Here is a 25,338-nt window from a genome sequence, read left to right on the forward strand (position 1 = left end):
CTAGTTGTGCTTGATGGTGAAGACCTCGTAGTCGCGCACGGTGAAGTTGTAATCTGGCGCGAGCGAGGCGGGCGCGCCGTCGCCGTACGAGTGCAGGTTGCTGTAGCTCTCGCTGTTGGCGTTGCAGTTGTTGCTGATCAGCAGGTCCGCGCCCGCGCCGAAGATTGGACCGCAGCTGGAAGGTAATAGGGTTGATTTTTGAATGTCATGTATACGTCAATGTTAAGTTAAGAAAGCAAACTACAAAAAAGTTTCTGGGCCAAACATTTTTGGAACAGACAACAGAGCCTACTGCAGATATGGCTGCAATGACGCTTTAGTGTATAATTGCTATTAAAATATCAGCAGGCATATATTTTAGCTTGATTTTGGTGCCAGTCTCATCGTCAGCTACAGAACGTCCACTGCTGAACATAGGCCTTTCTCAATGAGTTCTACATCACCCAGCGGTTTGCATCCAGCGCCTTCCTGCTACTTTTACATATATTCACTGGTCGATGCAGCGATGGGGACGGCCAGTGGGTTATGTGGGATTCTTCCCGCCTGCTCACTAAAAGCGAGGCCTACCCACTAAAGCCCAACGGTGTCCACCAGGGCCTAATGAAATGGAACCGCGAGTTATTGTTCTAGATTGGACATTCATCCGCAGCAAGAGCATGACTTGGGGGGTGACTTGTCACTTCTTATTAAGCTCTGACGATGCGGAGTGGTCACCAGGTGTTTCTCTGAGAGGTTTAGTCTAGCCAACACCAAGTCTAGTACTCACTCGGGGTGGTAGCACAGCGCGAAGGGCTTCTTATTAAGGTCTGACAATGTGAAGAGGCCACCACTTGTTTCTCAAAGTTTTATGCCCGTTTTCACCATCAATCCCTAATATTTAAGCGACACATTTATGATATGAAAATTCCTGTTATTTGTTACCATAGAGGTCACTTAAAAATTAGGGATTGATGGTGAAAACGGGAACTATAGTCTGGTCCGCTCCTTATCGCTGGCGCGTAATTATATTGCTGTCGCGACTGTGCGACGGGCGCCCGCAGTGAGCGTGCGAGCGCGACAGCAACATAATTACGCGCGAGCGATAAGGATGGGTAGCTTGGGGTCATTGGACAAAATTCTACGTGCTCGCGGACCAGACTATAGTCTAGCTAACACCAAGTCTATTACTCACTCGGGGTGGTAGCACAGCGCGACATGGGCTTCTTATTAAGTTCTGTTCTGACAGTCTGAAGAGGCCACTATTTGTTTCTCAGAGGTTTAGTCTAGCCAACACCAAGGTGTAACAACCAAGCAACTGCACTCAGGAGGATTTGATGAGTGCTACTGACAACGCCACTCTTGTGGCGGAGTTTTGGGCTGACACTGTGTAGGTTTGTTGTCGACACGAAAAGAAGAAGACCAAGGTGTAGTACTCACTCGGGGTGGTAGCACAGCGCGAAGGGCTTCTTATTGAGCGCGTACCGCTGCGGCGGGTCGTGCAGCGCGAACAGGCACGCGCGCTCCGCCGGCACGTAGCCGCCCGCGCCGCCGCCCGCCCAGCCCGCGCAGCAATAGCCGCCGATCACCTCGCCGCGCGATAACTGATCGTAAGCATATACGTTTAAGTTTCAAAATTGAAGAGATAAGTAGACAAAGGTGTTATCTGACAAAACTGAAGAATCGACTTTTTTGCATGAACATAGGTTTTATTAAGTGATGATAAAATCGACTAATGAGCTCAAAACACGCAAATTTTATTACGTGTCAAAAATACAGACCTTAACAAAGGTGTTGTCTGACAAGCATTCATACCAGATTAACTTTTTCAAACACTCATAATGCATTTTGAACTTTTTGTTAGTTAAGACCTTTGTCCACTCAACCTTTCAATTGGTTAGGCGATTATCCCGCTGCACCGCATTCCGGCGACAGATCAGGCGCGCGTGTTTTCTACAGCAGGCCCCGTGCGGAGCAGCATTTTACTGCAGATGCACGTAACCCCGCACTACGCGACGGAACACGGTGCAGTGTGATAATAATCTTAGCTCGACATTCTATCACGTTATTAAGACGCTATTATTGCTATTAAGACATCGTGATAGCGACATGGCACGTGACGACAATATTTGCTCTAAAAAACTATGTCTTAGGTAGGATTGGTCACCGCAGTCTGGAGGCATGGAACGCCATGTCTTATGTAGATAGTCCTGCGTACCAACGCAGCAGTTTTTCCAGCAGTTGAAATGAACAAATCAGTTGGCGACACTAGAATACGGTCCTGTCACTCGCTAGTGGCTAAGATAGAGGCGCCAACTGGTGAGCGCTAAAGTGTTCGGAGGACTATAGCCTTGCACTTACCAGAATGACACCACTATAAAGTAAAGTTATTGCCATTAGTGCCAACTGCTACTTGTACGACAGCCCCCATTGTGTACGTAGTTTACCTGCACCAACAGGAGTACCGGCGCGATGTTGTCGCAGTGCGAGTGAAAGGCCTGCGCCGAGAAGCCGTGTGTGGACGCGCGGAACACAAGCCGCCAAGACTGCTTAGGTGTGCCGCACCTGGAAACATTAAAGATTGATTAGTTATGAAGAAATACTAATGTTTACATTTAGCAATCCTACGGGCTGTGGCGGTCACTTAGTTTTCTCCTGGATCCCTCTCTCGATCACACAAGAAAATTCTGAGCATAGTATAACTGCTGGACAAAGGATTCCCCCAAACTATGGTAACATCTTGATACTAAGGATGGCAATATTGTTTTAAATTTTCATGGTCACTAACATAATTATTATTTATTATTATAGACGGGATTGCTACCATGTACCTCAATTTCAACTCAAAATTAAGGTACATGGTAGCAATCCCGTCAGTAATAATTTATACTATAGGCACTTCTGTTGTGTGAATAAACAAATGACGACCTTTACTGGTTCGTTAGGGAAAGGTAAATTGATGGCAGTAAACTCACCAGTTGTTGATGACGGCTTGGAAGGCACTCTTGTCTTGCTGCAGGATATGAGACCCGGCGAACATGTTCACTGCCAGACTGCAATTTCATAATTAAGATAACATGGATGAAAATCGTTAATAAAGAGTAGGTATGATGATGGTGGTACTACGTCTTTGATGCAAAGAAATTCTGTTTTCTTGACTTCTTCTTATGTAGGCTGTAAAAACTAAAGCCCGAATACTGACAGATAACAAGGTATGTGGTACAATTTTAGGGCATTAAATTATCATCATCTTCATCATTTCAGCCATAGGACGATAGGACGTCCACTGCTGAACATAGGCCTCCCCCAATGCTTTCCACGTTGATCGATTGGTAGCATATTTAGTATAATAATGAGTATAGCATCTTACCGTGGCTGCGTCCGCTTGTCTGGGTCTGGACGCGGCGCGGCGTGCAGCGCGGCGCGCCGGTAGCGCTCCAGCGACAGCTCCATCGGCACCGCGCCCGTCGGCTCCACCTCCTCCGCGAACACCGCGCTGTCTGCGGGGATAAACATAATACACTTAATAACATTTCTATTAGACCGGCAAGTCACCAAGTCTAGCTAGCTTATTTAGTATAGACTAAGTAACTAAGGCACTTGGTGACTTGCCGAGGGATTTCTACGCTCGTTAAATGCAACTATTGCTACGAAGCTTCTAAAGATACCATCATTTCAACCACACAAAGTCCACTTGCAGCCTTTATTATAAGGTCATTTGTTCACCTTGTGGATCAACCATCATCATTTCGTGAATAGACCTGCTTAGAAGAAGCAGAGAACTCATAAACTCATTTATTTTTGCAAATAGGCTTTTAAAAAGCATTTTTACACGTCCCAATATTAACCCTACCACTGCTTCGGTACAATAAATGGGCCAGTGCTGAGAAGAAGCAGCGCAAGAAACTCAGTCACTATTGTCAGCCTCCTTTTCAAGGGTTTACAGTCTTTAAAATATACAAATTAATTATAGTCATAAGTTGTATAAACCTTGTGCGTCATCATCAATAGATCTGCTTAGCAGCAACAGTGAAGAACTAAGCAGTGATAGTTACCGATGAGCAGCAGCCGCACGTGCTGCATGAGCGGCTGCAGGTGGTGGCAGACGCGCGCGCGCTCCTCCTCCGTCCAGTGCGCGGTGGGCTGCGTCACGCCGGCGCGCTGCTTGGCCCACGCTAGGGCGCAGCGCCACACCTCTTCTTCTTCAAGGCATAACTAGACAATGATTGTTATGCTTTAGTATTCATTTGGAATGTACGAGGCAATCAGGCAACTAGTAAGTTACCCGACATGAAAATTTACTTGAAACAAAACTAATTGTAACTATGTAGTACATATGTAAAGTGCTTTAATCACATTAGTTGTTCCTCTATCTAGATTCTCGATAAATATTACTCTCGAGAGTGATCATGTTTATGAGACAAAATCAATGACCACACACATAATAGGTATTAAAATAAGAGAGTTGACTGGTGGACATGTAGGTAGTTAGCAAGAAAAACAAAGAAAAATATTAATACTTACAAAGTCTGAAGATATTAGCTTGATGAGTGCTTCCTTGGGCAGATTGAGGAACGCATTTGTCTTGACACAGTCAGCAGCATTGTCCCCGATGAATGCAATACATCGCTCCATAAATGATGATGCACTCTTGCCCCCTGAAATATTTATCTATAGGCTGCAGAATACTGTTTTCCATTTTACTAACTTCTGCTAGTTGCCTTGTATGTATGTCTTTAAAATTCTTTATATTATATATTTATTTGAACGGCCATCTATTTTTTAATTGCATTACTTGTCTCCATGTAGACATATGAAACATGCATAGCCAACTCTCATTTTCTACCTGATCATAATATTAATATTGAGAGTAGGTTATAGCATGGCCTACTTAGTATAGTAAAAACTATTTTAAATATCATTTGAGCAGAATGACTTTCATATGTTGCATTGCAGGAAAATTTATTGAGTTGTGTGGCAATCAAAATAAATACCAGTTGGTGTGCAGCCTTGAAACTACATTGTTGTTGTGTGTTTAATAATTACAATTACAAAAAATGTTTAAAGGAATCTTGTAAAGTAGTTTGAGTGATCAAAATCTTTTTAGTAATATCTACCCGAGATAGTTGTGAGAATTAGTTACTAGCAGTTCTGGTTTATACTGCTCACAATTACAAATCATTCTAAAAGCTTTCTTATTCCCTAAATTACTGATAGGAATTATATTGAACTATTTTTGACATTATATTAACCACTAAACTTATAATTTGATGTAAGGGTAGACTAAATTTAATGTTCACACTCAATGTGAACATAATTAAAACACAGTATAGTAAAATCCTAAGTTTTAATTGGGACACTTAAAAAATAAGTTGCAGCTGACCCACAGTTGAAACATTCACACTTATTTACTAGGAATGAATACACGGTAATGTTTATAACCTTTTCAAATCACGTAGAAGCGTTTGGATTCACATTTTGGATTAGAGTTATATTATCGCCTTTCATCATAATCCTTCCGATTGGTTTTCTATTTTTGGTCTTCATGTGAACTTCTTCAGCTTCGTCCAAAACAATGTTCATGTATTCATCAAAACCCACGATGTGACCCTCGATTCTCAAATTCACGTTCTCGTACAACCAAATCTGCACCCGACTTCTGTTTTGTAAATATCTGAAGATGAGGTTGATGGGTTGCACCATCACCTTCTGGACTTTCGGTGGGCCTTTGTAAGCCATTTTTGGATTGTATTTTTCTAAAAATCCTTATTTTCTACGAAATATAAACCGCCAAAGCCGGCTTCACAAGCGTTGCGTCGCCTGTCAAAATGTTCTGTCAAAGACAAACAAGATGGCGGCGCGGCTTCGTTTTATGGGTGTGTTCACTATGCGTTTATTTTGTTTTAGTAAAATCACTATTAAAATACTAGCTCCACAATAAAGTATATAACCGTGGCATTAAAATGCCATTAGAAAACTCATAGAACGTGTTTGTTTGATTCCTTAGCCCGCTTTGAAAAATTGTTTCTTTTTTTACAGTTGGTTTGTTTTGCAGTGAAATTTATGAATATTTTTTTGTTTGTGATTTTTTTATTGAAACCATTTTGAAACAAAAAATCCCTTTAGTTTTTCGTTTTGAATGGCAAAAGTGTGCGATGGCCGGGAATCGAACCCGGATCAACTGCTTGGAAGGCAACTATGCTGACCATTACACCACCATCGCAACTGATGGTGGACGCGAAAATTTTCAACAAGGTTACCTGGTCGATCCTGTATTTCCATGGCTGCTGCAAGAAGTGTGCAGGCGCTTTCCACGCTGAGGGTCGAGGTAACGTGGTCTTCGCAAGCCGCGCGAAGGTCCTCCACTCCCAGATCAGCTGAGAGGGTCATCATCTCAAAAACACCGGAATCTTGAAGAAGTAGCTGTCAAAAACAGGTGAGTCCATATTTTGAGATCTTTTAATTGCTTCTACCTATTACATTTTGTGCGAATTTCTACAAACGAGATAATTATGTTTTATGCATCATCAATTTGTAAAAGTAAGGTAGGTACCTACCTACTACCTAACAAAAATGTTTTGCAAAAAGCGATTGTCAGATGTTATTTATTGTTATTGTTAAATTTAAAATTTGATTTTCAATAATTCAAAATCAATGCTAAACACTGAGTTAAATCGTAGCATCAATTTGCGTGAATGTTTTCCCATTATCATTTTAAGTTTACCATCACACCACACAACAAATAAAGTTTCATGAACCCCCAGAATTACACAGGTGAATGACACTTTGTACATAAAACAAGCGATAGATGGCGTTGCAAGTCTCTCGTTTTATGAACCAAAAACAAACCGATTGGGCGTCACAGTTTACTAAAATAAATTTTAGAGAAGTAGAAAGCGAAATAAAGGTTTTTTTTAACTACAAACCTTGCCGGTGTAGACATACTGTATAAAGAGGCGGAACGTATCGGGCTGCACGTGCGGCATGCGTATGGGGGTCGGCTGTGAGCCCACAGATGGCGCCACCGAGCAGCCGGGGATGCGGCACACCTCGCCGCGCTTTGTGTTTTGGAAGCTTTTACATCTGGAACAAGTGGAATAAGTATCTGGAATAAGTACAAATTAGATATTTTACTGATTAATGAACTTTCATTAATATTTCCAGCCGCTTCCGCCGCACAACCGCTTATGGCTGTATTTTTTATTTTAGGTAGGTAGGTAGTTTTAGAGCAAATGTTTATTGCGCGATCATCATGTTATTCACAATAATTAATCTATTTTGTTTTATATTGAATTAGGTTTACAACTTACCTACCTACCTACGTAATTTTTAATGATGATAATAATTGTGGAACTCCGTATAGGATGACTTTTAGGTCGCGTGGATAAAGTTTTTATTAGACTAAACTTTTGTCAGTACTTACTAAAGTGACTAATTTAAATTAAACTAAGCTGTGGGCGAATATTCTAATTTCTATTAAAGATTTGATAAGATTAAGTACCTACCTAGCTGCAGCGAATTTTGGCTGAGCGACTTTAAAAAAGTCATTATTCAACTAAGAATTTTTATTTTTATTTCAGAAAATACATGTCACTGTGTTTCACGCAATGAAATATATTGATTTTTAAAAGACGTTTTCAAAGGGAGATGTATCGCAAGAGATTGAAGACCTCAGTCATAAAAATTACCATTTCAAGATTTTCAAAAAGTTTTCCCTCAGTCGACTATTGGCCACCTAACTTTGTTATTTACCTTATTTTTATTATTTTTAAAGCAGAAAAAAATCGCTCGCACAGAGTAGGTCGTTAATGTGTTAAAGAGCCGATAATTTTGTAGAAACACAAATTGTGTTATAAACGGTCCTGCCCGAGGAAAAACATAAGTTGTCAAGCACTCGCAACTTCGCAAGTCGCAACTTATGCCCCGACTTCTAGGACTAGGGCCACCATGATTTGCGTTTAAAATAGTATATTTTCGTAAGCATGGAGTGGCTTTTATGGACATGGAAAATGGTGAAATTCCACATATCTATAGGAGCCTTTGGGGTTCATATCCATTTCTTCCTCTTCGAACATAGGCCTCCCTCCTCTTCAACCTTCCAAGGATTTCTGTCCCCGGCCACTTGTATCCATTGCCGGATGTTACTCTGTCCATCTTTTATACGGTCTTCTTCTGCATATTACTAAAATATTATTATTCTTTGTCATCCACATAGTTACCTACCTACAAAGTTTAATTTTTTATGAAGTCTGAAACGATAAAAAGACGTCCTTAAACTAAGTTTACTTGGGGGGTTTAATGTTGTAGGTTGAGATTTATCCCAAAATTAGGTAGGTCCTACGGACGACAGCACGTCTAGGTAAACACTGTAGTATCATCTTCTGTATTGTAGCTACTACAACTCTCTGATGAGCTGTTGTCTGTACCTATCTAATATTCACAGTGGAAAAAGCATAAAAAAATATCAATTTTAAGATTCCAAAGAACTGCTTGGTATTGGTGTCCCTACTGCAAAGTGCTCTCCGCTCGATAATAGCGTCTAAATTTATTTAAGTTCCCGATACCGGGACCGATAACTTGCGAGCTGCAGTGACAGAGCACTCTTTGATGGCGAACACCGTAATCGCATCAGATGGTCCATTAGAAGACTATGATCGGGCACTTCGCAACTGATTCGGTGGCTGAGCAGAAATTGAGCCGGATAAGCTTGTGGTAGATAGGAAATTCTGTGAGGCGACATTCGGTATTAATGCCAAAGATTTAAAGGTTTATTAAGTGTTATTTTTTTTGTTTCTCTAAATAATTTGAAATTAATATTGAGCCTTGAGAATAATCTGATAACTATGGACCTATTATAAGTCCGTGCTGATAACTTGATCTTTATCGTTAAATTGCGGAAATCTCGATCTTCATGAGTTTATTCTGCTATTACCATTATTCCTTTTTCATTTGGACGGTAAGAGTTTTGATTTTTATAATACTTACTTACACTGAATCATCTACAGCAAATTGCGTCTATTTCATCATAAACATTATTTGTAAGCAATAAAATTTTATGAGGTTGAGATTAGTTGCCTTGTTATTCTAACCCTAAACAGGTGAAACGCGTGTACATTTTCTGATACACCTACTTTTACGCGGATTGTTGACATCAACAATTTCCAATTACTCACTAACTTCATTAAATAACATGGTAGTAGCATATTTGATTCTCCAGACACCTTCATTAGAGTCAACCGCACGGGCCGCCCTTAGCGTGTCGCCGGCTGATTGGCCGATTGCTGGTCTAATTGGATTCCGCATACATGTCACTGCGTTTAATTAATTCCTACATCTGACAGTATTAAGATCCGTTTTAGTTCAAAGAGTTAATTGATCCATTCATGTTTCTCTGAAAGCTCTAAGGTCTAAAGTCTTTGGTCTACTTGATTGTGGGAGCTTAAATCGAAGCCAAACTGCATAAATTCTCTCAGGAGAGACTTACTTCAGCTGCAGGAGCAGCTGCTAACTTACATTTCACTATGATTTATCTAAGTATTTGTACGGATCGTTTAACAAAAGTTTCAGAGCGCTTAGCAAAGTAAAACAATGATAAAGCTCTCTAACTGAAAATTTTCAGTTTCACGATATAAAAGTCGACCCAATACTCAATTTGAAACTATTTTCATTAAGATAAATATAGAATAAGTTTGTTTTCTTATCCTCATAAATCCGGTAAGGCGATAAAACAGTTTACGTTCAATACCTTAAGTCTACTTTCCTTATTTTGAAAACCAATTCCCGCCATGAAAGAGGGTCAATGTAGCCGCTTTGCAAAATATTTGGACAATTAAAAAGTTTCGGTGCCCACGGGATTATGGGATCCAGAGCTTATTCCCACTTAATTGATTTATCGGCGCCTGCGCTGCGAGCGGAGTATCTCGGGACTAGGAAGACGGGACTTATGTTTATGCCCTAAGTGTAAACTGTAGGTACACTCGTTAAAAACTCGCAAATAACGATGAGGCAATGAATTTTATTTAATTTTTATCATGCTAAATATGATAGCTTCGGGAAATGAAATAAACGTCATGTAAATAGATGTAAGTAAATTCCAAGTACATACAATACAACCTGGATCACATGGGGCAATTTACTGTGTATTTTAGAATCTATAGCAGGGGTGGCCAACTTGATTAGACATAAGACCTACTGTTTACTAACGAAACCCTGGGCATCTACCACTTACATAGCTACTTCTTGAAATCTTAAATGAAACAGCATAGTTTAGTACACAATCATGTAGTATTTTTTGCCTTGCCACGATCGACTGGACTAATAGTCGCGATCGACCGGATCGGTCTATAGCTTGCTATTTATTTGAAATTTTATAATATATCCAGTTCATATGATGTTTATTAGATGGGCTGTAGGAATGTAGCGGGACTTAAACAGACGCTGCTAGAAGATGGTCGCTGCTCTATTCAGCAATGAGCCACGATAGGCGAATTTTAAGATCATCATCATCATCAACAGCGCTTTGGAGTCCACAGCTGGACTATGAGCCCCCTCTACTTACTATAGTGGAGGGTTTTGCCATAATTCCCACGCTTGGCAGGCGGGGAATTTTAAGATATATCTAACTGTATTATAAACCACTTAACTCAAAGGAGAGCACCATCTGCGCTTGCTTAATCTTTTGGAAGCGTTGTCTCCGCGGTAGCACGTTCCGAATTAATCACTTGAGGCTGCGATCGGGAATTTTGTACCGAATCCATTAATCTCCGTCGCGTGCGGTGCCTAGATTATTAATGAATTAGCCAGACACCAGCCCGGCTATGTAATAGCTGGTGGGAGCTATGTAATTAAGTTTGCTTAATTACGTCACTGACGTCCGACGCGAAATACAAACTGTAAGCAATGTAGCTTCATATTTTACGAGCGAAATATGGAGCTAGGAAATTGGTTTAAACGTGTAGGTACCTATTTCAGACAACATTTACTTTGTACCTAGGTAAATGCTGTTTAACTTTCATATATGGAAGCCTCAAATGAATCTTACCTATATTTGATTGAATTTATCGTACTCATTAACCGACTTCATACAAGATAGTAGTTAAAATTACTTTTCTACTACTAAGGGCTGAACAGAAAAAAGATTCAATGCTCAATACTAAATTCTTTATTCAACAGTGGGTAGATAGGTAGTTTAACTTTTTTTTTTATGGGACAGGAGGCAAACGAGCACACGGATCACCTGATGATAAGTGATTGCCGCCGCCTATGGGCGGCCACATTTTAAGTTTAACATAAATAAATATATTTGTAAGTAGGTATCAAAATGTCCTTTCTGCTTGTTGTTGTGTTACGTTATTTAATCTATGTTTGATGCCGCGCCGCGTGGCAGATGTTGATTAATGGCTTGCAAAAAGACCAGTAAAAATTACTTTCTCTCTTATTTTATGTTTACAACCAAAATAAACAAAAGCTGTTGACGCGAGTCAGAACCAGTTTGGGAAACTCAGCTTGTAGACATAAACGTGGAAATTTCAAATTTTGAAACAAAACCACAACTCCGTTTAATGTCCTAAAACTAGAACTACCAGGTAGTACGTTTTCAAACAAAACTTCTTCTACTTCTAGAAATAGTAGACAGTGGTGTAAGACTCGTGACTCGTGCTGAGTGAGTTTGCTGACCTCACGAAAAACACGCAGAGGCTATGTTAACAATAATTTTATTATAATTCATGGAAATTCTAGCGCGTCACACAAAAAGCAACTCAATCATTTCAGAGTTCAACAAAAACGTTTTCCTCTGCCCTGATTCAATTACGTGCCTTAGCTTTTATAAACCACGGACGGAGATGTAGATCTGTCTTTCAAAAGGGCCATTTGCATATCTTTTGTAACCGACTAGAGGACTTGACCTGACCCCATTCAGGAAGCCTTTTGTTTCTGACCAAATTCACTTTATTAGCTTTACAATTGTGTAATTGATTTCTTGTAGACTATTATTTCATGAAAATTGTACCGGAGTAACTCAATATTTTGATAGCAAGTCTTCTTCATTCTTGATTTCAGTATTTTCAATAAGATTTAAGGTCTAGTCAAATGTTGAATCCTTTTAAAACTCTTCTATTTCATGTTCATTATGATCATTAAGAATTACTTCTTCGGTAATCATCACTACTATTTCCCACTGACTATTTCCTACAATATTTTTCTTTGTGTGTCATGTCAAGTAGGATCTTATTGATTAATTCTTCTTCATTTCATTTGCTCCATCCTATATTATATTTTATTTCTTAAATCGGTTCCCACCTTCTATTCCATTCTACCTTAGGCACGTGAGATTAGTTTTGTAATATCATTCGCACAGCCAAAATTAACTTGTGATGTGTCGTGTCCAGCGTACGGGACGTTACAAGTAGGGTTTGCTCCCGGGAAATCCCGGTACTCATTTTTCCCGGGAATTCCCGATAATCTAATCCTTTATCTAGTTCCGGTACTGACGATGCAATTCCCGGGACTTTCGGTACTTTCGGGACTTCAATAATTTATTTTTAATAACAATTTTTTGACTAGATGCCATCATCTTTTTACGTACACACTACTATCCTTTTAAGACTGATTGTTTTATCTGATTGTACTTAGATACTACTTATTATTTCTTTCAACAGCGTGTTTTTTTATAAACCTAATTTAGTTAATTTATGTTTTGTCCCTAAGAGTAGGCGCACACCGTTGATTTTTCGTCGGCCGATAGTTTAGTCGGGCAGTTGATCAGTATGCTATGGGCATGTATGGGAGTGCGCACACTACGCCGATTCGATTTAGCCGATTCTTCATACAAATTAAAATCGGGCACAACTATCGGCCAACTAAAAATCAACGGTGTGCGCCTACTCTAACTCTTGTCGCTGCCAGTATTTGACATTGATAGAAAGTGAGAAAACATATTTTAACTAAAATAGGTTGGTTAAACGATTGTTGCTTTTTATGAATAATATGGCGGTTATGATTTTAAATAGGCATTTATAACTAGTTTTGTCGTGTTGTGTAACTGTTTGGACTGATTTATTATTAAGGTAACAAACCAATTGAACTGAACAGAAAAAGTTTAATATTTTTGTTAACCTATGTAAATTTTTATTAAAATTACGTTCAAATTAGGTAATTTGTTTTAATAAATAATAACCATTCACGGGGGTACCGAAATTCCCGAATTTCCCGGTTTTCCCGGTACTGGCTTAGACCTGGTACCGGGAATACTGTAACACTCCTTAGTACCGGGACTTGCAACCCCTAGACTTACAAGACACGACACCACCTAATTGACACCGACCCTTTTCTAGGGGAAGAAGAATTAATCAACAACTACCTACTCGAATCAGGGAAAGAAATTGATTCTCCGCCTATTAGATGTCACGACGGTGATCAATTTGCCTCTGAAACACATCTTCATCTCATGTCAGAAAATAAATGTAAAATTAAACCTCAATTCAAAACAATGGACTTTACATATTATGTAATTAATTGTAAAAAAATCATCGCCCATGTCAGTAGTGGATTGTCTCGGTATAGGGAGTACCTAATGGAAAAATATGCGCGGAATGCTATGGAATGCTACACAGCTATGGGCACGAATTAATTGCAATGTCTTCGTTGTTTAATTTCCCAGCAAATGCTTTACAGATCACCCCCGCGATTATTAGCGAACTAAACACAATTTGTATCAGCCGGCATGACTGATGACGCGACGCGACGCGCCGCGGTCTGCGCGCCCGCCGCAGACTGAGCAAGATTGATTGTCTTGCTTTTTGTTGGCACAACGTTTTGTGATTGTACAAGTTATTGTCAATTGCAAAATGTAACAGAGATACAACTTTCTGAGTAAACGCACCAATAGTTTCACTATCTCTACATTTTGTATTTTTCTACAGACTGGCTTTAATGTTAATGATAGACATAACAGACAGGCGGCAAAGGCATAACAATATACGTCCTAGGTGGCGCATGGTCGCCTCAATACGTTTCAATCACGATTCATAATATTTTGTCTCTCGTCCTGATAGGTAGGTACCTACTATGTAATATCGGATCTAACAATCATCATTAAGTTAATCTTAATATGGTTAAAGAAATTTATTCTCAAAAAAGACAAATAGTCACTTACATGAGAACATCATTTACATGAGTATTTAAATAGATCGTTCAAAACGCTTATTTTATTCATAGGTAGGTACTCATTTAGTGCATTCGTATTATTTTATTTTATTTTATTTTAATAATGGTCATAATACTTACATTTTTTCAGTGTTCCGTATCTCCTATACGGATGGATTTGGGCATTTCTACGGGGACGACCGATCGACCTACTGGGGCGTTAAAAGTACCTTTAAAATTGAAGTACGGACTTGAAAAAAATCACACGTATTTATAGGACTCTTGACTTGATGGAGAGCATATTTAGAAGACCGCCAGGTTTTATATCTCGCCTTGAAAAAATCCGAAAGTTCAAAAACGGGCGAAATTTGGCCTAAAATGGAGTGTCCGGTTTCCAGAATTTACTCGTTTTTGCTTCATAACTTTTGAAATAATAACTTCCCCATTATGAAACCCACATTCACAGAACAAGGGATAGTTAATAAAGCTATATAAATTAGTTTCTTTATTGCAAGTCCTTGGGTTTTAATACAGTAACACATTTAAATTTTGTCCGACGTGTGTGCCTTAATTCCGTGATTTTTACTTTTGTGCTCCTATATCACTAACAACGCACAATACGAACACCCACGCCTGATTCCCATAAACTAGCAGTTACACTCGAGTGGTCGAGCAGTATAAAAGAGGGATCAGTTGCTTTGAGGAGCATTTTTCAGAGGTTTGAAATCACTCAGAATTTTTGGTCACTGGTCATTTCTCAAACTATTTGAGTGCCATTTTAATCGTGTACAAACTGACGTCCTATATAATATCTTCGGTATAGTGTCAGGTCAATCTAGCTCTTGGGTTTTGCAATATTTGTTTTATGTTTAAGGTTAAGAATAAAATAACAAAGAGACCCTGTGTTGTGTATTTGTTTTATTTAAATAAAATTAAAATAATATATAAAAATTAAGAATTTATTATAGTTCCCTATTAAAAAATTAAACATAAATTGATTAGGATTTTTGTTTTATTCCATTGGTATTTCAGACACATAAACCTGAAATGAACCATCTAACTAATAGACCAGCAATCAGATATCAAAACGTTTTAAGTATTTATTATATTAATTATTGAAATACATTAGGTATTTCTTCATAATGTCATCAATTCTAAGTTTGCGGAGCGATTTTTATATTTGGAGATTCAGTTCTCAATTCCGTGATTCATTTTCTCAATTCGGTGCTCTCTCAATTCGATGCTTAACATTTCTCATAAACCACTTCACAATATTTAGTGACAATGCTATTTTTACATTCAGAATGCAGTAACATTTATTTTTTTGTATTGAAACTACTTAAAAAACTAAATATAAATTTTAGCACCGAATTGAGAAAAAATACACCGTACAGTAGAAATGCCCATTTACATTAGCATAGACACGCGCCTTAGTAGGTAATTTTGTTTAAAACTACCTGAATTTATAGTGCCGCGAATTCATGATTGATGAATCTGCGACCGCGGACCGCGACCGCGACGCGCATCCAGCAAAATGGCGCGCCCGCCGCAGCTGACGGGATGAAATTTTGGCGGGAATTAACTTAGAAATGGAAGGATTGTTATTCGTCTTTTGTTAGAAAATTACAGGTTTGACGGCGACGAGGACAAACTATATTGTTGTAATTCTTTAATAAATTACCACAAACTGTTGTAGAACTAAGTACCCATTCATAAATTCAAAGCACATTATCAAAAGTACCTTAATGAAAAAGGGCTACTATAAAGTCGATGATTAATCATCGATAATTTAAAAGATAAAAATGTTTGGGATGCGTTACTGCCTAGCTCGCATAAATATTTATAACATTGTACATTTTAAAGCCTGTAAACCTTTGAAAAAAAGGCTGACAATAGTGACTGAGTTTCTTGCGCTGCTTCTTCTCAGCACTGGTCCATTTGTTGTCCTGAAGCAGTGGTAGGGTTAATACTGGGACGTGTAAAAGTGCTTTTTTTAAGCCTATTTACAGAAATAAATGAGTTATATGAATTTTTTATTTGACTTTTAAAATGGTTTAAATCTTCGGCAGTTATCCTACAAATTAAATTGTTAAAAGGACGACGCACCGATGCATTAAGTACACCATCTTAATTTAGTTATACCACTATCCTAGGAAACTGAAATGAATATTATTATATAGGTACATAAGTAGTTTTCACATCCACCTAGCATTTAAAAGTATCTTTTGATCGACTATCGACGATTCACTCTGATGCATCAAAAATTACTACACAAAATGAAACAGGAGCGGCATTAAAAATATCTTCATTTACATTGAGTCGTCAGCCAATTCATCCTGGGGTCCCTACTCTGCAAGATGAATTCGATATGATGGCTTAAGTGTCTCTATCAGTCACGTTGGGTTTGTAATATGAGGGAGAGTGAGATGTGAAGCCTTATTGAAATAATATTCCAGAGTCGACCCCTTCAAAGTCAGATCGTGGCAGTTAATTCCCGCCATTCACACTCGCGCAAATTGTAGACTAGCTGGAGGGTAATTGGCTAATGAATTCCTATAGGGATGGGCTGAAATAAAATTATAAACATGGACGCTGACTGAAGCTATGAAAGAGAAAATTGGACGTTTAAAACAGATTCGCAACCGTCTCGAAGTTAGGTGGAAGATGTGTGAGATCTACAGTTAGATGATCTTTGATCAGGTGGAAATATCAAGTGGGTATTATTTTACCAAGAGAAAATCTTTCTGATAATTACAGTGGCAATAAGTTAGATATAAATAGCTAAGTAGGTATCGTTTATGCAGTGATAGCACAGAGTAAAGTTTGTTCACTCATGTGGTCATTCAGGTTAACTTTTAATATTTTTACCTAGAATTCTTCATTTTGCTTAGTATTTAACCAAACACGTTCGAGTCCTATATTAATATAATATTATTTAGTTTTCGTTCCAATAAAATATTTAAAAATAACCACAATTATTTTCAATCGTCAATATCTTTCGTCATCGCTGCGCATATTTTTCACGTTCTTTCAGTGATTTTAAGCGGCGGTGTCATGCAATCCGGCTGCAATGCAAATACTGCTGATTGCGCCATTCAAGGCTCCCCGTTAAAGTAATTTCATGATGCCCCAATCCGATAAACAGACATGATTAATATTAAAAACATGTTCGTTAAGAGCACGTCTGATTGGGAGGCACTGTTTGTTTTGGAAATAATGAGTATTATTATGTTTTTCCCAATCAATTTGATTGTCCTATCCACATACAATAAAAATATTTATTATAATATGCTTATGTTAAAACCAGCCCAGTCAGAAATTTTTGGAAGTTCACGAATTATTTCTCTCAAGTTGCTGACCAATTAATAGAAAACAATCTTGTTTCTTTATCTTGGTAGACTAGATAGAGAATGCCCCTCAGTTTAAAGGCACTATTATTTCACTATTTTCTTCGCGATAAAGTAGCATGTAATGAAAACAGCAAATACTTTAAAAGTGGACGTTATTAAAAATAACGCTGCGGCGGCAAACGTCAAGCGCAGGCGATGCGGCGCGGTGCGGTGCGATCCAATTTGCGGTCGCGACGCGCGACATACGTACTTATGCGACGCAACTTTGACTTAACGAAAGTTAGTTCCAGTCTATCGTAAAATAAATTATTTTTACGGGCGATTTTCATTGAGTCTGCAAAATGCTTCTGAAAGATCTCGGAATTCATAGGATCTTTTTTATATCGTTTTTCTCACAATTATTTTTCACTTCAAATATTTCTTAGAACGTTTTTTTACTGGCAGTACCTACCTAGGGATGTTCCGATACCACCTAAGTATCGATACCTACTCATTTCGATAATACTCAAATCTTTTTTCGATACTACTTAAATAAGTACTCCTAAAGTATCGATACTTACTGATATCGATACTTTTTGGAACTTTTATTTTGTTTTATTATTTTGAGGGTGCTATCAATGAACGTTGAAGGACAATAATTTAAACAAAATTGAGAAAACACATAATACACATAACACTGTTTACATTTTGCAACTGTATCGTTTGTTTTGGTAAAATGTGTCCATATTATAGATTTTGGTGGTGCCATGATAACATTGGAATAAACCGATGAATTTGATGATTACAATTAATAAAATTACTTGTAAACAATCACTTAACACTTTCACAATGGCGGAATGGCAAGATGATTTGCGGGTAGAGATGTGCCGCTGAGAAAGTTCTCGTTCCCGGCAATATTCCCAGTGAGAATATTCTCGAGAACCGAGAACGCTCCCGGGAATATTCTCAGTGTTCTCGACAGAATGCATTTAGTTTTCATTTTAATTTTGTTGTTTATGTGATATATCTGTAATGTTTCGATGTTTTATTAACTGGGCGTTAAGACTAGTCGTTATAAACAAGGCATGAAACGTGTGAGTGAGATATTGCTGTCTTGCTCACTCTTTTCGTGGCGAACGCGTACCGCGGCTTTAGGACTCGGCTACGGTATTTGAACATCAGTGTGCCTCTGAGTTTTAAGGCCCTTGCCACCCTAGCGGATTGCAAGCGGATTCAAAGCGGATTCAAAGTGGATTTAAAGCGGAGTGGCTACGCGACGGAGAAGGAGCGTGAAAATATCGTAAAGATTCCCAAAGGCTGCCCAGCCGAGCTGGATTCGATGATTGACTTTTTTTTCGAAGTTGGACCTACCTAACTGGACTGTTTGTCCCAGGTATACATTATTGTCAACAACCTCGAGTGTAGAGTCTCCAACTTATAGAGGAGTCGGTGCAACACGGTCTTTAGACATGATTTTTAAATCTTGTCCATGTTCATTTTGAGACCCACTTGTTAAGAGACTCTGTTGAGGCCATCGAGCATTGTGCCTAGATCTTCCACGATCTCAGCCATGACTACGATATCGTCTGATGTGTGGGTGATGTACTCGCCGTTGATATTTATGCTGAATCCGCTCCAGCCGTCTCCCTGTCTCACCCCTCGCTGCAACTGGATAGGTTTCGGGTCCTGATCTTAAAACGGACTGTCACTGTGGCGTGTTTGTACAAGCCTTTCAACTCTTTAATGTATCAATAGTCAATTTGGCACAGTTGAAGAGACTGAAGCACTGCCCATGTTTCAAACGAATCGAAGGCTTTCTCATTGTTCACAAACGCAAAGTGGCTGATTATATTCCATGATCTTCCGTATAATCTGCCGTTGCGTATATTATTATGGTATATGGTAGTTACTAAAGCCTTTTCGGAAACTGGCTTGTTCGGGGGGCTGAAAGTTGTCAAGCCTGCTAGCGTGACAATTCGTAATGACTATCGAAAACAGCTTTTAGACATGGCTCAGAAGCGAATTGGGTCTATAATTCTTCAACAAGGTTTTCTCACCTTTTTTGAAGAGGAGTATTACCATTCTTCTAAGTGTCGGATCAATCTAGCTAGCACTTATTTTCTATAAAAATGTGTCAAATGATCCGTCAGACAGGCTATCCACAACTTATCCAGAAGTGGCGAAACAGTCCCTTACTAAGCGATTGTGAAATATGCCCTTAATGTCAAATAAGAATAGTTTAAAAAACTAATAACACGCTTTTAATTACTAACAGCACTAAAAAGCCAAAAAACATCAGGACCCTGGACATCATCTAGCATTAAAGATCTCGAAAAGACATCCAATGAACTTAAAACTCGATGTGATTCCGCCGTTTCGTTTAGGAGTTCTTTTGACCACCTTCCAGTCCCATCATCAGACCAGCTGGTACCACAATATTGTATTGTCATTTCTTATCTACATATAATTGCCAAGTTTTATGATGATACAATACTTAGAAGTGCGTGTAATTCAGATTCTAAGATTCCATTACATAGTTAGTTACATACACGACGACCTAATAAGAGCGTGTTAAAAACGAAAAAATGGACAGTTACATTATTTAATTACGTGTAAAAAGAAATTTCTGTCATCTTACATATCATTAAAACGACATTTCACGACGAAAAAAATAAAATATAATAAAGGTGCAGTTGCCAAGAATATTGCCGAGAAAGTTCCCGAGAATATTCTCGGGAACACTGAGAATATAGCCTTTCACTGCAAATAGAGTGTATTGTTTAATATACACTTATCTAGTGACTTAATTTAATACTATTTTACTTAAGAAAGTTTGTTTATTTCCATTTGATAAACATGATTCTCAACCTTTCTCACTTAGGAGAACGCTCCCGGGAACGATCCCGAGAATATTCTCAGTTGAGAGAGCGTTCTCGGGAACGGCACATCAATATTTGCGGGCGGGTGCGGGTGTCTCCTTCTCTCGCTTTCGGCTCGGGCTCGGCTGAAGTCGGACGAATTCGCCTGGCCCAGCGCGAGACAACGCGTCACTCACGCCGCCACGCGACGAATACCGGTAACTCGGTAACCGATTAAAGCTGAATAAATGACTGTTTTTGCTCTCTCAGTTCTGTATGATGCGTTCTCGGTTTTTTTTAATTGTTTTCGGTTGTTTTGCTGATTCGATTCGATACCAAGTATTTTTGTTTCGATACCGATTATGTATCGCAAAATTGATTCGATACAATAAATACTTGGTATCGAATCAAAAGTATCGAGTACCTACTCGTATTTATTAGTATCGGAATATCCCTATACCTACCTACTGGTAAAATATTTACAAAAAAACATACACGTATAAAAGAATAGGTATCCTACCAATTTTATTGTTCGGTTAAAAAAAAAGGATCATTTCCTAAAATGAAAATAAATTAGAAAGAGTCAGTATTGTTACAGACACAATAGTCAATTAAAGTAGACAACATACTCGTAGCATCGTAGCAAGGAAGCTAATAAGCAGACCCTTGGTCGGAGACATGTCAAAAGCACGCGGCGCGTCGCGCGGTGCATTGAGATTGCGATCTTTATTTGACATGAACAATAACCGGAAAACTAGTGTTGTTTTGGGGGGAAAGATGGGAAATTGGTTTTTGAAAGGCAAACAAATTATTTAATTACTTGTCCTTGATGAAATGGGGGTTATGTTTTAAACTTTATCTGGTGGTTCTAGATCGAATTAAAATATTATTTCAAGATTTCCCAATAGATTTATTCGTATCGTGCATTATTATTTACATTCCTACCAACACCATTACAATTTGAACACGGTGATTATGATAATTAAATCAGCCATCAAATATTGTTTATGCAGATGAGTTGAGTAAATGTTGGTAACGGGCGGCTTCGGAATCTAATTGTACGATTATTTCCATACTAAACGCCTAAGATAAGCGTTTTGGGTTTAGTTAGTTTACATAAGTTAGGTAAATAAATTAATGAATTTGTATTTTTTTTTAATAAAATACAATGCTAAATACTAATGCTGTATAACTTTTCAAAGTTACTTGTGCCTGTACCTTGCAAGAGTTTCAGGCGAAAACTTAAAATAATTCCAAGTTAAAGTTCCCACTCGCTAGGTGTATGTCGCTGCGCCATGGAAGTTGCCACCTCCATCCGCGGCGCTGCGGTGCCAACTTCGCTCATTTGCGATTGCGACAAAACAGTTGAAAATACATTTCAAAGTTAATCACTTACTTTTTCAATAGAACGGAACAAATGAAGTACTGTTTCGGCTCCATTGTTTGATTTCGCGGTTTAAACGGATAAGTTCGGAACATACGCGACAATGGCAAAGTTGGTAAACTCATTTGTGGGACTGAAGCGGATTGTACAGGTATAATTTTATTATACGTTCACTTATTGTTCTTACGAGTCTTATTCTGAATGTACTAGTAAGAGAACGTTGTTATTTAAGATTAATTAATTTAAAGGAAATTCATATGGACTAACTCCGACTTTTTTTTGTTGTTCTACATTGTTTGTACCTACATTAAACGTTTATAATGTGCAGAGATTTCAACTCGCGTCTTCTAACGTAGGAGCCGAATGCTATCTCATTTAATTGTTGCTGTAAAGACTAGACTACATCTAATTCACTAAACAAATAACCATAATCTGAAGCTGAATATCGCAATCTCACCAGCAAAGCAAAGCAATAAAACAAACAGAACAATGACATGATTTCCCTGCAGAACCGAGCCGTTAGTTCGTCGTTGTTTAGCCGTGTGTATTAATGCCACAGCATTCTGTAATGAAACCATTCATCCCGCTCACAATTAGAGCGGAGCTATAAATTTGAGCTGAGCAAGCGAGTTGTGCTTGTGACGCATCGATCACCTTTCACTGTGGAAGTAATATCCGTAAGAATCTCGAAGTTACAGGAATCATTTATACTAGGTATACGAGTACAATCTTCGACCCTAGATATATATTATGTAGATTTTAAAGATGATCAAAGTCTCTTGATTGACTCTCCTCATCCAACAAATTAATACCACCTTCATTATACAGGATCTTAATGCCTGAATTTATAATTGTTTTTAGCCCTTTACTTTTATATTTTTTTTGGATCACTAGCATACTCATCATATAAGTGCGTGATGTTTTAATCTTGTACGAGTACATGGACGTAAGATCCTCTACGTAGTGGAGTCTTCTTGACCCCCTTACAAAGTTGTCATATCAGCAGGAAAAGATTGTGTCAACTATTACATTATTACAGCAGCGTTAATGAGAGCATTCTGAGCATTAATACGCGTGCAATTAGACCGATGCTATAAATTGAGCTGAGCGAGCTGTGACGTCAGCGGGCGACACATTGATCAACTCCCTCTGCTGCGGAAATTGAGTAACGTGCTAGCGTAGTTTAGATTTTCATGATTTTGTCAGGAATTTTTGCAATCGCAACGGTTATTGGGTAATTTTTGTTTCGAATTGTTTGTAGTAAATTCATACATTTTATTCGGGCTACCTGTCAACCCGATCGCAAGTAGACAAACATGTGGGCATAGTTTGATAAAGATTTACACGGTTTTGTTCCATGTTTATTGCAAAGATTTCTATTTCGTATCGTATCGCAAATGAAGTCGACTTTAGCGCATCTAAAGTTTAGTAAAATTTTGTGTTCCTTCATTTTGTCCATGAAAAAGATAACTTGTATTATAATTCCGGCTTCTTGAAAAATCTGCCTGCAATATCATAAACAAAATTTCTCGTTACTCCAGCGGTAGAACCTGCCCGGTTTAGGTTTAAATTAACGATAGCAACGAATGATTTAATAACGGAGAGTTTATCGTGAGACGGATAACGGAGACGCAACTTTGCAGATAAATCTCGGCTCGCACCTGGGGCCGAATTACTTGTTGGCTAGACATTACTTACACTTTAGAATATGGAAAAATGTTTTGCTTTGATGAAAAATGAAGTAGCTTAGCAACCTTCATATTTTTTACCTTGTTCTAGTAATTTTCAGATAAGTAAGTAGTCAATTTAGTTATAATACATGCTAGGTGTAGTAGTAGTTGTACATTTTTAAATGCAGGTTGTTTTTACCCGACTGCGCCAAAAAAAGAAGGGTTATATTTTGTAAAAATGTGGGAAATATGATATATATTATATCATATTTCCCACATTTTATATGTTATAGTACGACTACGAGTAAATAATTAGTCAAAACATTTACCATTAGTCAAAAGCTAATGTTCATTCAAATATAAAAAGAAGAGAAATAAATTCCAAGCAAAATGCTCGAACATCCAACTTCATAAGTTCATAGAGAAAATGTAGCCAATAAACTTGACTCCCAATGAAAATGATATCTGCCAGCGCACAAAATCTAATAAAAAGTATCAATAGGATAAACTAACGTCGTATATCAAAGTAAAAGAAACTCGAACCCTCGCAAACACGAAGTTATTTCCCGATCTTTTAATAAATACATTGGCCAGTCGAAGTTTGCGCATAACTTTTCTCTCGAAACGCTTTTCCTAAAACCACATGTCACAAAACATGGCTGGCTTTTTGTATGTAAATTATCTTCAGGATATTTTGTTTGCTAAGACGCAAAAACTTTTTGGCTACATTTTATTTTCGTTTCTCAGAAAAAAATAATTTTGTCAGACCTGACGACATCTATGTATGCTACTGAGCAACTTTAGTTTGGCCGTAGCTCAATAGATGGCGTTAGTAGTCCATCAAATTGCTTAAATTAGAGTTGAATGGTAACAAAATGATGTGGTATGAATATTAAAATGCCCTGTCTTACCCCCGTTAGTGCATTAGTGAACACGGTGGGTGTCAGCAGGCAAATTACGGGGACTTCATACTGTGCGCTATTCATTTGCATCAGAAACGGAGAATTTAGGTGCAATCGTGAAGGCGCAATTTTCTTCCCAGCACTGCGCACAAAGACTGTGGTGGCTTTAACTTTCTAAATGCTTTCTGTTTTACATAATTGCACACTTTTAAATTCTCTTTAATTTATTATTCCTCGCTTACCTTCAATTGAAAGCATGAAATTAGTTTTTATAACTTGGTTATTACGCTTCTGTTACTATCTGTAACAGCGAGTTATTTTATGCTATGTTTTGGGTAAGTATTTATGTATTTTTATGCAAAAAATTTACTCCATTAGTCCAGTGTATACCTCAAATTATGTTATAATATTTCACTATGATCCTCATCTCCCGTATGGTCTAGTGGCTAGGATACCTGGCTTTCACCCAGGAGGCTCGGGTTCGATTCCCGGTACGGGAATACTTTTTGTTTTTATTTTCTTACCTTGCAATGAGGATAATCTTGTGCGCGTATACTTTTTCTTCCGAAGTCCCAAGAATGAAGACTATATCAGCCGAGTCTTGGTCTTCGGAAAGTCTCTGCAGGTCTCGAAGGAGACCAGGGAGACCGGCTCGTTCAACAGAAGCGGCGCAGCACGCCCCAGGCACCCTGTTTGCCATCGCCGCTCCCAACACTTGCTTTTTACGAAAAATCGTGAACGCCTTTTACACCACAGTTAAAATAACCTCCTAACCTAATTCAACCGCAAAATAACACTTGAACTAACACAAACACTAACTACACTTAATGTTTTTTATTCAAATAACTCGGTGTTATCGTTAAAATCACTAACAAACCGATTGTTTACTTGAGAAACGAATGTTTTGCTCCGGAGTTACTTGTCAACATAACCTTAATCGCATAACTCAGCTTCCAGTAGAAATAACTTGAACTACGCTCTCAATTCGTTATCCAGCTACGTTCTGTGTCGTGGAATGTTCATAAAAACTTCGACACAGTGCGACACAAAGCGAACCTTAGTTCTCGAAGCTTG

At 38.3% G+C, this 25,338-nt stretch overlaps 2 protein-coding genes and 2 non-coding genes across 4 annotated transcripts; 1 reads left to right on the forward strand and 3 right to left on the reverse strand.

Annotated features, from left to right (window-relative positions):
- On the reverse strand, window positions 1-25,333 carry LOC114352969 (uncharacterized). Its single transcript, XM_028304746.1, has 10 exons — window positions 24,789-25,333; window positions 6,903-7,059; window positions 6,237-6,399; window positions 4,501-4,634; window positions 4,032-4,191; window positions 3,347-3,476; window positions 2,952-3,029; window positions 2,424-2,541; window positions 1,417-1,580; window positions 1-175 (listed from the first exon to the last, which is right to left on the reverse strand). The coding sequence occupies exons 1-10, from the start codon at window positions 24,962-24,964 to the stop codon at window positions 1-3; spliced, it is 1,455 nt and encodes a 484-aa protein (XP_028160547.1). The 5' UTR covers window positions 24,965-25,333.
- Window positions 5,307-5,824, reverse strand: SmE (Small ribonucleoprotein particle protein SmE). Its single transcript, XM_028304747.1, has one exon. It carries the CDS (start codon window positions 5,713-5,715, stop codon window positions 5,428-5,430), a length of 288 nt encoding a protein of 95 aa, XP_028160548.1. The 5' UTR covers window positions 5,716-5,824; the 3' UTR covers window positions 5,307-5,427.
- TRNAG-UCC (transfer RNA glycine (anticodon UCC)) lies at window positions 6,128-6,199 on the reverse strand. The gene has a single exon. It is a non-coding gene; the product is annotated as a tRNA-Gly (tRNA).
- On the forward strand, window positions 24,693-24,764 carry TRNAE-UUC (transfer RNA glutamic acid (anticodon UUC)). Its single transcript has one exon. It is a non-coding gene; the product is annotated as a tRNA-Glu (tRNA).
- Window positions 25,334-25,338: the final 5 nt, after the last annotated feature.

Source organism: Ostrinia furnacalis, unplaced genomic scaffold (genome assembly GCF_004193835.3).
Source record: "Ostrinia furnacalis isolate ACB-3 unplaced genomic scaffold, ASM419383v2 OfSCF1491, whole genome shotgun sequence".
NCBI lineage: Eukaryota > Metazoa > Arthropoda > Insecta > Lepidoptera > Crambidae > Ostrinia > Ostrinia furnacalis.